Genomic DNA, 16844 nt, shown 5'->3' with positions numbered 1-16844 from the left:
GTCCATGGAGTTGGTTCCCTCTTTGCTGCTATAACAGCATCCACTCTGCTGGGATGGCTTTCCACTAGATGTTGGAATATTGCTGTGGGGACTTGCTACAATTCAGCCATAAGATTATTAGTGAGGTCGGGTACTAAGGTTGGCCGATTAGGCCTGGCTACTGTCGTGGAATAATCAGAATTTGTTGGTAACATATGTAAGATGTTTTATATTCATCATATGTTTGTAAATTACTTCTCATCAAGAATGTTATTTTTGTATAATACTGTGGCAGGGTTTGCAGTATCTGTTCTATGTCAAGACTAAGTTGTTTGGGCTAGAGAGAGGGGAGAGGTCAAGCGTGTATCTCTTGGCTCCACAATGTGACACTGTGTGTCTCTGTGATCTTGTCAAGATAGGATTGGTTGTATTTAGAATTGGTTGTATCTAAATGACAATTTGATATATGCCTGTTGATATGGAGGATTGGTTGATGGTTCTGGGGTTTGAGTAAGGAGACAAAGTTGAACGATGAGTTATGTCTATGCTGTCTGACTATGTGTGTTTTTGCTATTAAAGGAACTCCGCTGCAATGAAAGGGGGCTCTCAGAGAATTCATGGCTAGACACTGAATTGCCTGAATTGCCTGAGAGTCACAGGGTTGTGATAGAGCTCATATAATTAAAGATGAACTTTGATAACTAACTCTGACTTGTGTGTGGTTTGCGCTCTTGATTTGGTAAATAGAGGAAATTTCCACGACACTACAGCTTGCATTGCAAATCATCCCAAAGGTGTTCGATGGAGTTGAGGTCAGGGCTCAGTGCTGGCCAGTCAAGTTCTTCCACACCGATCTCGACAAACCATTTCTGTATGGACTTCGCTTTGTGCACCGGGGCATTGCCATGCTGAAACAGGAAAAGGCCTTCACCAAACTTGCCACAAAGCTGGAAGAGCAAAATCATCTAGAATGTCATTGCATGCTGTAGCGTTAAGAATTCCCTTCACTGGAACTAAGGGGCCAAGCCCTGAACCATGAAAAACATCCCCAGACCATTATTCCTCCTCCACCAAACGTTACAGTTGGTACTATGCATTGGGGCAGGTAGCGTTTTCCTGGCATCCACCAAACCAGATTGGTCCATCGGCGGTGAGCCTTACACCACTACAAGCCGACACTTCGCATTGCACATGGTGATCTGAGGCTGCTCAGCTATGGAAACCCATTGCATGAAACTCCCGACGAACAGTTATTGTGCTGACATTGCGTCATTAACGTTCTTAATGTTGGAACTGAGAACTAACTATTTTTTACGCGCAACGCGCTTCAATACTCGGCGTTCCCATTCTGTGAGCCTGTGTGGCGTACCCCTTATCGATGGAGCCATTGTTGCTCTTAGACGTTTCTACTTCACAATAACAGTAACAGCGCTAACGGTTGTCCGGGGAAGCTCTAGCAGGGCAGACATTTTACAAAGTGACTTGTTGGAAAGGTGGCATCCTATTATGGTGCCACGTTGAAAGATCCTGAACTCTTCAGTAAGGCCATTCTACTGCCAATGCTTGTCTATGGAGGTTGCATGGCTGTGTGCTCAATTTTATACACCCGTCAGCAACGGGTGTGGCTGAAATATCCAAATCCAATCATTTGAAGGGGTGTCCACATACTTATGAATGTACTGTATTTATACTCTGGACTAATATTTATATTTCTTAATTCCATTCTTTTACTTTTAGATGTATGTAACGTTATTGTTGTGTATTGTTAGATGTTACTGCACTGTTGGAACTAGACACACAAGGATTTCACTACACCCTCAATAAGATCTGATAAGTATGTGTATAGACCAATACAATCTGATTTGATTTGTTTTCTCAGCTACAGTTTGAGTTATGTCCTGTCTGACAGTGAAAAATGGCAAGATCTTACCATAGCGTGGACTATGGAGGAGCTAGCTAGCGTTTGTGGTAGAAATTCCAACATTGTTATTCAAATTACCTTTTTAAATTAGAATGTATTATTCAATTAGTAATTTCACACTGTCTGTTGGCCTGAGAGGAGCCTCTGAGGCTTAATGCTGGCAGTTGATTTATGATGCCTTGGTGATAAAACCTAAACTACATTCCACTGCATGATTAGTGTCTATGTCAAATGCTGTTCTGTCTGCCAGAGCCAGGAAAACTCTCCCTCCAGTTTCTCTTCCCCACATCACAAATGGACACTGGACTTCATCTGTTGAGGGAAGGATCTTGTGTCCTATGCATGATCTTTTCTGTATAAACAAGCAGTAAATGTCCTAGAGACAGACATTTGGCGCCATGTAAATCTTGCCGTCTGTTGCTTTAAAGCACAATGTACCACTGTATTATTTCACATATCTTTTTCATGAGGACTCGGGAGGGCTATACAAAGTTGTAACCTTTGTAGAAATAAATATAAAAGCTTCTCCTTTGATTAGAATAATTACCACAACACGTTGAAAAAGTCCACTGCATTACATTGTTATAAGGTTGTTATAAGCAGCCTGACAATTTGGTTTGAACTGATGTAACTAGCACTTACCGTCAACCAATCATTTCCACGTTGAGCTAAACAGAGCTTTAGATCTCGCCAGCTTGTAGAATTAAAACAAAAAAATGAGTTACCTTTGGCTCGTTCATCCATCCCAATGGGAAAAATGTGGGTTTTGGAATAAATACCGAAAATAAGATAAGCACAGGCTAAGGAGATCTTATACGTTTGTTCTATGAGATAATAGCAGTCAGTTAATATGATCTTATGATTTATATGCTTTTTTTATAACATAAATTCTTCAACATTCACAAGAAGTGACGTTAACTGATAAAGATCGTAGAACGAAACCTATAAGATCTCCTAAACCTGTGTTTACGACAGACCTTATTTTTGGCATTTATCCAAACTCCCTATAAAAACGGCATAGGCTTTGACCTGTGAACCATGGCAAAATTAGTGCCGAAAATAGATGCCATTACTATTTCTCTACATGGTGGAAAAACAATTGGAACCATTTCCTTTTTTTGACCGCTAGGTTTTATGGGTATTATGACAAGAGGTCGACCGATCAGCATGGCCGATTTAATTAGGGCCGAAGTTTTCATAACAATCACACTTTGGTGCGAAAAGTGCAAATCAATCCCAGAACAACAGCAAAGGACCTTGTGTAGATGCTGGAGGAAACAGGTACAAAAGTATCTATATCCACATAACCTGAAAGGCCGCTCAGCAAGGAACTTGCCATAAAAAAGCAGACTACCGTTTGCAACTGAACATGGGGACAAAGATTGTACTTTTTGGAGAAATGGCCTCTGGTCTGATGAAACAAAAATATAAAGTTTTGGCCATCATGACCATCGTTATGTTTGGAGGAAAAAGGGGAGGCTTGCAAGCCGACGAACACCATCCCAAACGTGAAGCACGGGGGTGGCAGCATCATGTTGTGGGGGTGCTTTGCTGCAGGAGGGACTGGTGCACTTCACAAAATAGATGGCTTCATGAGGGTAGAAAATTACGTGGATATATTGAAGCAGCATCTCATGATATCAGTCAGGAAGTTAAAGCTTGGTCGCAAATGGGTCTTCCAAATAGACAATGACCCCAAGCATACTTCCAAAGTTGTGGCAAAATGTCTTAAGGACAAAAAAGTCAAGGTATTGGAGTGGCCATCACAAAGCCCTGACCTCAATCCTATAGAAAATTTGTGGGCAGAACTGAAAAAGCATGTGCGAGCAAGGAGGCCTATGACTCAGTTACACCAGCTCTGTCAAGTGGAATGGGACTAAATTCACCCAACTTATTGTGGGAAGCTTGTGGAAGGCTACCCGAAACGTTTGACCCACGTTAAACAAATTAAAGGCAATGCTACCAAATACTAATTGAGGGTATGTAAACTTCTGACCCACTGGGAATGTGATGAAAGAAATAAAAGCTGATAAATCCTTCTCTACTTTTATTCAGAAATTTCTCATTCTTAAATAAAGTGATGATCTTAAGTGACCTAAAACAGGGAATTTTTACTAGGATTAAACGTCAGGAATTGTGAAAGACTGAGTTCAAATGTATTTGGATAAGGTGGATGTAAACTTCCGACTTCAACTGTTTCAAAACAATCCAGATGTCTTTGTTCCAATGTTTTTTCAAGTTCTAATGTAAAAAACTATATCAGAACTATTTTCTTTTAGACATATGATATTGGGATTATTCTGAATATCACACATGGACATTTCCTATGGGCGGATATGGAATCATTCAATATCCTGTGAGAGGCCTATGTGGACATCTTATTTTCTCAATATGACGAAAAATACTGACAGTAGGCCTACATTGTATATTTTAAGCTCTAGACTGAGGTCCACATCAGGATCTTGATATGCTAAATAAGGACAATTTCTGATGCTTATTCGCGCGGAGGATATGCTCAATAATTTGACTAAAATTAACTCCATACCATTCTTCGACACTGGCTATCATTGTTGTATTACTTTCGCATAAAGACGCGCGCAAACACAAGCTAACAGCACCGTAACTGGTAGCCTAGCAACAAAAATCACCTATTTTCAATGGTCGTTTTCTTTATTTGGGCGCAACAAATTAGTGTGTAAGCGCTGTGTGATCGAAATGACATCTGGAGAAACAATTTGAGGTGTTCAAAGAAGTTAACCGGTGCCTTCAGAGCCTCTCAATGGCCAATATATAGCATCAGCAATCCAGGGTTTATATACATAATTGGTGTAGGCGATGCCTAATTATTTCTCCCTGGTTCTGACTTGACCTGCTTGTTGCGCATTGCCTTGTATCATCCATCTGTGTGCGATGAGCTAGTAGGCTACTTGGCTGAAATTACCACCATGGTTTCTTTTCTCCTGCTGTTCAAATCGAACTCATGGATGTGGAAGATCACACGTGAAAACTGGACCTAGACATTTTATACACAACAATAGGTATACTATTAATAAAAGTCAACCAAACGTACCCGATCCACCGTGGAAGCAAACGTTACTGTATTCTTTCTAAAAAATAAAAAACGACACTAAATGTGTATGTTACAGTTACTTTCTTTGTCACAGCGTTCAGATAAAGAAAAGCAAGACCACAACTTTATAAATACCAAAACTCCATTTCAGTTGTGACAAACGAACGTCTCATTTAGACTAATCTTACATTAGAAACATCCTGCAAATCCTGTGGAAATGTGTTTGGTTTGAAAACTAGATAGAGGATGGTAACAAAGTACTTCCTGTTGATGCTTTCCGGCTTCTTCTGTGGTGTTTAAAAGGTGCCGCCACCTACTGTACATAGTCATCAACACCTCTCTTCAAGTGGGTGAGGCGGTTTAGGGAGTCATTATGCTAGAAAATACTTTTGTATTATATCATGAATCTATTTAAACTGTACTGTAAACATGTTTCACTGTTTTAGAATCATCCTGAATGATAGTAAATGATTTATGTCCACGTGTGGTTGTATTGTTTTTATATTTGCAAATAAAATCTAAAATCACAAATCTAAGGTATTTATAGAAACAACAAAAACAGCTTGGTTAGAGAAATTCTTTGCTATTGTCTTTCAAATGAGCTCATGGTTAGATGCCTTTATAGGGCGTGACCACAGACCACAAGTGACCACAGAAATCAGAGGTTAGTTTGTTTAATATAGTTTGCAACCCGGAGTTTACACTTACAGCAATTTACAAACAAGACACTCAGTTCTCAAGATGGTGTTCTCTTTATATCCCCTACTATGGTTCACCCCGCCCCGCCCATCTCTTAACTTTAACACAATATAAACTAATAATTAATAGTTGCTAATACAAAGATGTTTCTGCTAGACGGAGTTCAGCTTATTGTTATTTGCAGATTCCCAATCCTCCTTTCTCTTGCCCGACCGAGCCCCTTGTCTCATTGACTATAAGAACTACAGATGAATTGTTAATTTTAAAATATTAAATCAATGTATGTCTATAAATTTTTTCCCAATCCTCCTTCCTCTTGCCCCCCCCTGTCTCATTTATTTTTTTCCTTTATTTAACCATGCAAGTCAGTTAGGAACAAATTCTTATTTTGAATGACGGCCTAGGAACAGTGGGTTAACTGCCTATTCAGGGGCAGTTAGACAGATTTGTACCTTGTCAGCTCGGGGGTTTGAACTTGCAACTTTCCGGTTACTAGTCCAACGCTCTAACCACTAGGCTACCCTGCCGCCCCATTGAATATAAGAACTACCGATGAATTGTTATTTCATATCATCAATGTATGTGTCTATAACTGTGTGCTTGTTTGTGTACGAGTACAAGGGCTTAGGTTTGTGTGTGTGGGTTTGTTATTGGTGGAGGGTGGTATGTGCATTAACATTGGCGAAGTAACACATTAAACATTGGTTTAGGTGTTATTACATGATCGGTTTAAGTAATTACGTTATTCATTAACAAAAGTTGTTACCTGATACCAATAACTTATTACATTAAGTGGAAAAGGTTATTAGACAACATTTTATCATATTAACCAACAAGATGTTACATTTACCGGCTTTATTACATTATAAATCTAAAAGTTATTACATAGATCTTGCCTTAAACTCATGGAAATAATTATCCAATATATTATGGATTAGATTTAGGATAATTTTAATCAATATAGATATATAAAATACACCATTTAAGTGATAACTTCTTGTTTAGAAGATAATGGATTGAATGTATTGATCAATTGAATACATGAATATACACCTATTGTTGAAATATTATTCTACATAATGACATTTAATAATAGTATCATGAGTACATGAAAGAAGATACAATTATCACCACCCCCCCCCCCCCCCCACACACACAAGTTCCCTATAACATTTCCTATGAGAACATTTATCCATTTAGATTAATGTGTGATATTACATAGACACAGGGGAGACCTGATCCTAGATCAGAGCTGCATATTATGCTGCACAGAGGTTACCATGGTGATCAGACTAAGGCAACTGTTTAAGAATGGGAGATGGATATGACTGTTTACTAGATGTTTTCTACTGATCCTGCATTGCTTGCTGTTTGGGGTTTTAGGCTGGGTTTCTGTACAGCACTTTGAGATATCAGCTGATGTAAGAAGGGCTATATAAATACATTTGATTTGATCCTTTTATTTAGGGATCTGGAAACGGTGCCAGAAGGGAGGGAGATGAAACACAGCTATAAGGCTTCTCTCCAGCGTGTATTCGCTGATGTGAATTCAGGTTATCTAATTACAGCAAGTTTGTGCTTTCTGTTTTTTTCTCATTGGCCCTAAATAAACAGAGCTCTTCCCACCTAGACAGACCAAAGGCTCCTTCTCCAGTGTGTCTTCACTGGTGTGAATAAAGGGTCCATAACTGACTGAAAAGCTTCCCACACTGATCACAGATATAAGGCTTCTTTCTCACCAGCGTGTGTTAGCTTGTGTGAATTCAGGGCTGAGGACTGAGTAAAGCTCTTTCCACAATGATCACAGATATAAGGCTTCTCTCCTGTGTGTATCCGCAGGTGTCTAGTTAGATTGTCTGATTGAGCAAAGCTCTTCCCACACTGGTAACAGCTATAAGGCTTCTCTCCTGTGTGTATTCGCTGGTGTCTAGTTAGTTTTTCTGATACAGCAAAGCTCTTTCCACACTGATCACAGCTATAAGGCTTCTCTCCAGTGTGTGTTCTCTGGTGTACAGTCAGGGTGGAAGCTAGAGCAAAGTTCTTCCCACATAGACAGACATAGGTTCTCTCTCCAGTGTGTGTTACCTGGTGTCTAATCAGGGAGGAAACTACAGCAAAGCTCTTTCCACACTGATCACAACTATAAGGTTTCTCTCCTGTGTGTATGCGCTGGTGTATAGTTAGTGTTTCTGATACAGCAAAGCTCTTCCCACACTGATCACAGCTATAAGGCTTCACCCCAGTGTGTATTAGCTGGTGTCTAGTCAGGGAGGGAAGTACAGCAAAGCTCTTCCCACACTGATCACAGCTATAAGGTTTCTCTCCTGTGTGTACACGCTGGTGTACAGTTAAGGCTCCTGCACTAACAAAGCTTTTCCCACAATCAAGACAGGGGTAAGGCTTCTCCCCTGTATGAATTCTTACATTAGATTTGAAGGTGTTAGATGCAGCAAAACTCTTCCCACACTGATCACAGTGAATAATGAAGCCACTCTGGCTTGTAAAACTCTTCCCACAGTCAGAGCAGCAGTGGTGAGGTTTCTTCCCTGTACGTCCCTGCTGGTGTTTCTTGAGATGTTCTGATCTGGAGAGACTCTTCTCTGTCTCCTCAGCAACATGTTGTTGAGGCTCCCCAGACGATAAGCCCCTCCCACTAAGAGAACGATGGTTAAGGGTGTCCCCTGTAAAATAAAGACCTTGAATAGTTAGTATTTGTATATGGACCCATATTTCCCTTATTGCCCTTATCATCAAACAATTTATTAGGTACATTCCCCTCCATACACGAAACTGGATCAACAATTTACTGGCCACTGAGTGTTTACTGTTTATCAATCAATTAACAGAAGATGCAGAATCAGGTTGTAGTCTAATCCACACCCCCCATTGTTCTTACTTGATGAAATCAGATCTCCATCTCCCTCCTCGTGTCCTTCTCTCACAGTTCCACTCTGCCCTGGTGTTTTCCTGCAGTCGACCAGCAGCACAGAAACCCTCTTCAGATCCAGCAGTAAGGCACTACCAGGAGAGTTGTGACCAGGGGACTCCGGCAGGGTGGAGGGGGACGGACTAGCTCTGTCCTGGTGACCACAGGAAGTATTGTACATAGAATATCATTAGACCAAACATTTGATTACTTTAGTCTAAATCTCTGATTGATGGCTGCATCCTTATAATACCTCCTTTCTCCTGAAGTGTGTAACCGTTGTTGTGGAATAATCTGAATTAGTTGGTAAAATAGATAAGATGTTTTATATTCATCATATGTTTGTAAATTACTTCTCATCAAGAATGTTATTTTTGTATAATACTGTGGCAGGGTTGCAGTATCTGTTCTATGTCAAGACTAAGTTGTTTGGGCTAGAGTGAGGGGAGAGGTCAAAGTATCACCATGTGTAAACATATATTTTGCTCCACTGTGTCTGTGTGCCAGTTCACACAGACACAGTGGCAGTGTCTGGAATCATTCTATCCTCTCCGTGAGCTTGTCCAGGATTGGTTGTATTTAGAGTTGGTTGTATCTAAATGACAATTTGATATATGCCTGTTGATATGGAGGATTGGTTCTGGGTTTGAGTAAGGAGACAAAGCTGAACGATTTATTATGTCTATGCTGTCTGACTATGTGTGTTCTTTGCTATTAAAGGATCTCAGTTGCAATGTAGTGGGGGCTCTCGGGGAATTCATTGAGAGACACTGAATTGCCTGAGAGTCACAGGGTTGTGATAAAGCTCATATAATTAAAGATGGACTTTGATAACTAACTCTGACATGATTTGGTAAATAGAGGAAATTTCCACGACACCGTTCACTACTTTCCACAAATGTCTTGTATATTTCACTTTGGCAAATTTTTCAAAATGGAATTGGAATATTTTTTACAAAAATGTAAAAACGTATAAAACTTGATGGTAGAACAAAGAGCAGAACAGAAACGAAAAGCTCCACCCCCTCTTTCAAGATGTAGATGTCACCTCCCCTTCCAACGTGTGAAAGATGGTAACACCTGCTAAATCATGTTGTTCAAATAACCAGTGATGAAAAACCTAAACACCAGAACTACTGCTGCTAGTTATCCCACTTGGAGCATGTTGAGAAAAATGTCAGTCTTATAGTTTCAGTATCCTTATACAGTACATACATAGAAGAAACCATCAGTTATGGGGGTATTGTAACATGTAGTAGAAACCTACAGTAAAAAGGTATGGGTGTAGCCTGGTGCAATTTCTGCCCCATGTAACATTGCTCAAGATCCACTTGTCTTATTACTGTAACAGCATCCACATTTAAAACCGTCAACATTCAGAACATGAGTGTAATAAACTGTAATTTACCACCCAAGTACTTCAGCAGTACATTGTACACTACATCATTTCTGTACGTAAACTTGACACTTTATAATTTTGCTTACGTAATTCAGTTTTTAGCAGTTTGATTAAATGATAGTTAAATGTATTGTTAACAAATGACAGGAACATCGTTGTACTTACAGTTACGAAAATCTACAACATACTTATGACAATTGTACCAAAGAGAGAAAAAAACAGTATTTGATTGGTGGAGTCATGTGATACTGGGAGTATCCACCATATGTTTCATAACAGCCATTTCCTTTCAAATCAGTGAAGAGAAGTGAGCAAGTGCACAGTTAGGGAGGAAGGAAAGATAACTAGGGATTCCTTAACATATTATGTAGGTAGAAGTGGAGCTAGCGTGAGGGCCATGGGTGCAACTGTTCCTGCAGATACACTCAATCCCAGTGAAAGTTGCACCCTTGGTTTTTGGTATCTTTTAGTTGTCACTAAATTAGATGATGTTGAAGTTGAAATGGTGCTTGAATAGTGGAGGCAGCGCCTGTTTTCTTTTTCGACTTGCGGTAACTCTAAATCAATAGTTGTTTAATATTCAGAAAACATTCACTTGCTCGACCATTCTGAAGGTCATGTAACTGTTACATGCAACATTAACCGGACATATGTTGCTCTCTGGTTTTATGATGTAACAAAGGTCTGGTTGAATGTATTCTGCCACTGTCTTCTTGTCTCAGCTGAGTCCAGGCATATGAACTAACACGTTATAACAACGCAATGATCACAACATGTAAAATAGCTATTTTTCTGGCTTTCTTCCCTGGTGATTTTTACCTACACACCACTACTGCAAGTTGTAACTTTGCCCTCATTATTTCTCCATGGTTCTGACTTTACCTGCTCGTTGCGCATTGCCTTGTATCAATCTGTGTGTTTTAGGCTAGTAGGCTACTTTGCTGAAGGACAAAATATCCCACGTGTTTATTACCACCATTGTTTATGAAACAGTATAACTTTAGACCGTCCCCTCGCCCATACCCGGGCGCGAACCAGGGACTCTCTGCACACCCACGAAGCATCGTTACCCACAAAAGCCGCGGCCCTTGCAGAGCAAGGGGAACCACTACTTTAATGTCTCAGAGCAAGTGACGTCACCGATTGAAACGCTATTTAGCGCACACACCGCTAACTAAGCTAGCCGTTTCACATCCGTTACATTTATTTTGTCCGGCTGTTCAAATGGAACGAATGGATATGGAAGATCAAAGATGATTAAACTAGACATGTTATACACCACAGTAGGAAAACTGTTAGTAAGTCGACATAACTTACCTGAACCATCGTTGAAGCCGTTCTTTCTTCAGCGTTTCTTCAAATAAAAAACGTGACAGTAAATCTGTAGCTAGCCTACACTAGTTACTTTCTTTGTTACCGCGTTCAGATAAAGCTAGACCAGAGCAAACGTTAATTTAAATATCAACACTCGACTAACGTTGACAAATATATGTCTGATGTAGCCTAATCTTACTTCAGAAAGATCCTGGATAAGATTGTAATCTATTAAAGTCAATAAAACGTCCAACACCCTATTCACCAAAAATACTGTTGTTGTCTACCTCTACCCCAGAGTCTGTTGGAACAACGTCCTCTTCGGGAGTCCAGATAGTTTTAATTGTCTGAGGCCCAGTAAGTGTAGCCTAAAAAATACCAAATTACAAGCTATACGTGCTGCGAACCATGCAGCATTTACAGCAATGCAACCTCCGAAGTAGTCAGTGTGTTACAAGCATTTCGCTACACCCGCTATAACATCTGCTAAACACAAGTATGTGACCAAAAAAAATGGATTGATTTATAATTCTTCCGCTTTACAGACCAGATCCAGAGATGTTGAGAAGGAAGTGGTCTTCTTCTTCTTTAGTGTTATGGCGGTCCGCAAAACAATGACTATAGGTGCACGGGGCGTGTAGTGTATCGGCTGTGTATCAGCCTACTATTCTGTAGTATGAATTCATTACACTTTGTGAAAAACCAACTAACCCTACACCCATTAAAACCTCATCATTATTCCACTACTTTGGCCCTCTAATTCAACACGAGGCCAGCATCCTGGGAGGACAGGATATTATCCTTCAAAACACCTTGTAAATATGCAGTAAAATATTATACACCCAAGTACTTCTCAACAGCTGCCACCACAACATCTATCCAATGTGATTTACATTCTATTCCTGCGGTACGGTTGACAACCATGGCCATGAACTTGGCCAAAACTTACTGAAGCATGTTATTCCTGTCACTCTCTATTGACCTCGGCCTAATTACAGGGATCCTCTCAGGATCCCTCACCCTGGACCCATCTTCCTCTACTACTCTCTTCACTGCCTCAGCATACAACACCTTCTGCACTACTGTGATCCTGGTAACCTCAACCTGTCTTTCTCTCACTGGACACATCTGATCTCCAGCACCATGTGTACCCCTACAGTTTATACACACAACGTTTTACATCAATACTACACATTCCTTTCTCTCAGGTCCTCCTGCACACTTCTCACATCTAGAAATATCCCTGATACACACTGCTGGAAGGAAGTAGTCAAGGAAGGGAGTTTGTGTTTATACAGGAAGTACCGCCCCCACTTACCGCCAACCAATAATTTCAACGTCGAGCTATACGAGCTCGCCAGCTTGTAGTCTTGAAACTCGGAAATGAGATACATTTGGCTCGTTCATCCATCCCAATGGGGAAAATGTTTGGTTTTGGAATAAATACCGAAAATAAGATAAGCACAGGCTTGAGATCTTATACGTTTTGTTCTATGAGATAATAGCAGTCAGTTAATATGAAGTTTATGAATTATGAACCCTTCTGTGCTTTTTTTGTCACAAATTCTTCAAAATTAACAAGAAGTGACGTCAGCTGATAAATATTGTAGAACAAAATCTAATAAGATCTCCTAAACCTGTGTTTACAACGGTCCTTATTTTCGGCATTTATCCAAACACCATACATAAACGCCATTACATTTTCCCCATAGGCTTTGTCCAATGAACCATGGCAAAATTAGTACCTATTGCTATTTCTCTCTTTAGAGCCCCACAGTGTACTCGTCATAATACCCATAAAACCTAGTGCTCGAACAGGGAAATGGTTCCAACTGTTTTCCACCATTCATTTTTCCCATAGGCTTACCCTGGGGAGACATTTTGATTACCATGTAACTCTCTCTCAGACAAGGTGACTTGATCAGTATAGTCAGCTATATTTACTCTCAAATGCTGATGCAAGGCAATGATCTTCGCCTTTTCCTAATGTGTATTTTGGTCCTGTGTCATCCAACCGACAACACATTACATTATCAAAGTATGTTTGTCTATTTTATGTTTCTATCTGAAAATATTTTTCACTCGTACAGTCTTCTGACGTTGACATCAGAGTCCTCTAAGACATGTAGTGACCTCTCTGAGGAGTGGTGGTCGGGGTGGAGGTGGTAGCCCATTATGGGGTGGGGGTCCAGTCGAGGGTTCTCCCCGCCTGAGGCAAGGCATTTTTTTAAAGGTCATTTTTACGATGTTTCAGAACCACATGTCAAACAAAGTTAAAAATGTATAATTTTCTTTTTAAAGCAATGACAGGTAATTCTGATATATTTCCTAGAGGTCAAATATCAACTTTCTGTCAATCTGAACATTCTGAAGATGTGTCTGATGGACAGCTATGAATCTAATATTCCCAATGATATATGATTAAAGGGTAAACATGAGTAATAACCTGATGTACTGTATGCTGACGTTGTCATAGGGGTTTTACCCAATGGGAAAATGGAAAGGGATGGAGGGATGAATAGAAATAGTGATAAACACACAGAAAGGTACCATTGCTGCAATGATAGAACACATTTTACACTTTAGGAACATATACATTGTCACCCCAAGTGAGCCTGAACAAGCCCCCTGGCTCATTGACAACAAGGTCTACAAATAAATTCTGTTAATTTTTTTAATCAATGTGTATTATTATTATTATAACTTTATTTCAACAAGGAACACGGACAGACCTCTTTTACAGCTGGGCCCTACGTATACATGTCTATACATACAGTTTAGGTACAATGATTAATAAACTAAACAAGACAAACAAAACCATCACAGATAACACACATTATTACATTCACACGCAGGTTATTCCCCTACCAGCAAAATAACTTGTATTACCCAAGTGTGTGTGTGTGTGTGTGTGTGAGAGAGTGATTGTACAGGTGTGTGTGAGAGAGTGATTGTACAGGTGTGTGTGTGTGTGAGAGAGAGAGAGTGACTGTACAGGTGTGTGTGTGTGTGTGTGTGAGAGAGTGATTGTACAGGTGTGTGTGTGTGTGTGAGAGAGTGATTGTACAGGTGTGTGTGTGTGTGTGTGTGTGTGTGATTGTACAGGTGTGTACATGTCAATAATTCCTTTATTTTACTTTTAGATGGGTGTATTGTTAGATATTACTGCACTGTTGGAGCTAGGAACACCAGCATTTACAATTGTATCTTTGTCAAATAAGCACCAAAAGGGGTCAAACAAAGCTAGCTAGATTACGGGAGTATCCGGAAACCCTGTGTCTGTCTGTCACAAAATGTAGGTGCTAACCTTTTGTGACAGCATGCCTTTTCCTTTTGGACTAAAACTATAAGAATATTCAGAGTTATGAAAACTGGTTGTTTTGCAAATGTTGAATTTATAATATGGTTACTAATAATGGAACAGCTAAATCAAAGTTTAAGTATAGAGACTTGACGATATTCTTGCAAAATTATGTATTATGAATGCAAACGTTTCCTTCAAGATTTGCACAAATGTACCTGGGTGACTTCACACTAAATGTCATGTAGAACGCTCAAACGTCAAGTTATCCGTCTGAAAATGTGCGCACACACTGCTTCCATCTTGTGGACACCATCGGAATTACAACCAGAGTGATGGCTAAAACTGGGACCTTTCTCTTGCATTTCAAAGATGGTGGTAGAAAAAAAACAGGTTGTTTTTTTCTTAGCATTTTCTTCTATCAGATCTATTGTGATATATTCTCATACATTCAATTCACATTTCCACAAAGTTCAAAGTGTTTCCTTTCAAATGGTACCAAGAATATGCATATTACTGCTACAGGCAGTTAGATTTGGGTATGTCATTTTGGCAAAAATTGAAAAAAAACCCTAAGAAGTTTTAATTAATGATTCCAACCTAAGTGTATGTAAACTTACGACTTCAACTGTACCAGTTTTATTACATTATAAATCTAAAAGTTATTACATAGAATGCATAGTTCTTGCCTTGACCTCATGGAAATTATTATCCAATGTATAATTGATTAAATTTAATAAATTACAGGATATCACACTTGAAAATAGGGGCCTTCATTCTCAGATATATTCACATTTTATAGGGCTTTTGGTTACCTTTTGTAAAGTGCTTGGTGATGCCAAATGTCTTTCTGACATGCTCCAATCAAGCTCTCTTGACCTAGCAAGGGCTGTGGATCTAGTAGGTGCCCTTACAGACACATTGCAGGACTACAGAGGATTGAGTGTGTTGAGGATTAGTGAAGTGGAGATGTTGTTTCCTACCTTCACCACCTGGGGGCGGCCCGTCAGGAAGTCCAGGACCCAATTGCACAGGGTGGGGTTGATGATGAGGGTTGAATGCTGAGCTGTAGTCAATGTGTTCATTCTTATTAGTATTCCTCTTGTTCAGATGGGACAGAGCGGTGTGATAGTATCGTCTGTATCGTCTGTGGACCTATCGGGGCGGTATTATTATGTTTTTTTTATTTTTTATTTTTTTATTTTACCCCTTTTTTCTCCCCAATTTCGCTACAACTCCCGTACGGGCTCGGGAGAGACGAAGGTTGAAAGTCATGCGTCCTCCGATACACAACCCAACCAGCCGCACTGCTTCTTAACACAGCGCGCCTCCAACCCGGAAGCCAGCCGCACCGGAGGATACACCGTTCACCTGGCAACCTTGGTTAGCGCGCACTTCGCCCGGCCCACAGGAGTTGCTGGTGCGCGATGAGACAAGGACATCCCTACCGACCAAGCCCTCCCTAACCCGGACGACGCTAGGCCAATTGTGCGTCGCCCCACGGACCTCCCGGTCGCGGCCGGTTACGACAGAGCCTGGGCGCGAACCTTATAAACTCACTCACCGAATCAGCGTATAAATCAATATTATTTTCTGAGGCTACCTGGTACATGTCCCAGTCCACACGATCAAAACAATGTTGAAGCATGAGTTACGCTTGGTCAGACCAGCGTTGAATAGTCCTCGTCAGGAGATACATCCTGTTTGAGTTTCTGCCTTTAGGAAGGCAGGAGCAAAATGGAGTCGTGGTCAGATTTGCCGAACGGAGGGCAGGGGAGGGCCTTGTATGCATCGCGGAAGTTAGAGTAGCAGTGATCCAGTGTATTGCCCTCACGAGTGCTACAATCAATATGCTGATAGAATTTAGGTAGCCGTGTTCTCAAATTTGCTTTGTTAATTGAAATACACAGCTACAATAAATGCAGCCTTAGGATATATCGTTTCCAGTTTGCAAAGAATCCAGTGAAGTTCCTTGAGGGTCGTCGTGGTATCGGCTTGAGGGGGGATATACATGGAGGTGACAATAACAGACAAGAATTATCTTGGGAGATAATACGGTTGGCATTTGATTGTGAGGAATTCTAGGTCAGCTGAACAAACGGACTTGAGTTCTTGTATGTTGTTACGATTACACCATGAGTCGTTAATCATGAAACAACCAACCTGCCCTTCATCTTCCCAGAGATGTTTATTTCTGTTAGCGTGACGCATAAAGAATCCCGGTGGCTGTACGGA

General features: G+C 40.4%; 2 protein-coding genes across 3 annotated transcripts in view; both read right to left on the bottom strand.

The window, feature by feature from the left end:
- Positions 1 to 16844, bottom strand: part of LOC118938354 (uncharacterized) — a 63409-nt gene that overhangs the window by 11868 nt on the left and 34697 nt on the right. The window contains exon 1 of one of the 2 annotated variants that reach the window (XM_090197552.1): positions 4971 to 5261. The exons of the other annotated variant lie outside the window; for it this stretch is intronic. The gene's annotated coding sequence lies outside the window, so the exon portion shown is untranslated. Of the gene's footprint in view, positions 1 to 4970; positions 5262 to 16844 lie in introns of those variants that run through there. 2 annotated transcript variants of the gene reach the window in all.
- Positions 7110 to 11714, bottom strand: LOC110485290 (uncharacterized). The gene is given in 4 exon segments (XM_090197558.1): positions 7110 to 7402; positions 7404 to 8350; positions 8566 to 8749; positions 11312 to 11714. Coding segments are annotated over 4 exon segments (1212 nt in total). The 5' UTR covers positions 11321 to 11714; the 3' UTR covers positions 7110 to 7330.

This window comes from Oncorhynchus mykiss, chromosome 13 (genome assembly GCF_057628025.1).
Source record: "Oncorhynchus mykiss isolate SJ-2025 chromosome 13, ASM5762802v1, whole genome shotgun sequence".
NCBI classification, from domain to species: domain Eukaryota; kingdom Metazoa; phylum Chordata; class Actinopteri; order Salmoniformes; family Salmonidae; genus Oncorhynchus; species Oncorhynchus mykiss.
Note: the sequence above shows the minus strand (reverse complement) of the source record. Positions and strands in the feature narration are given on the sequence as shown.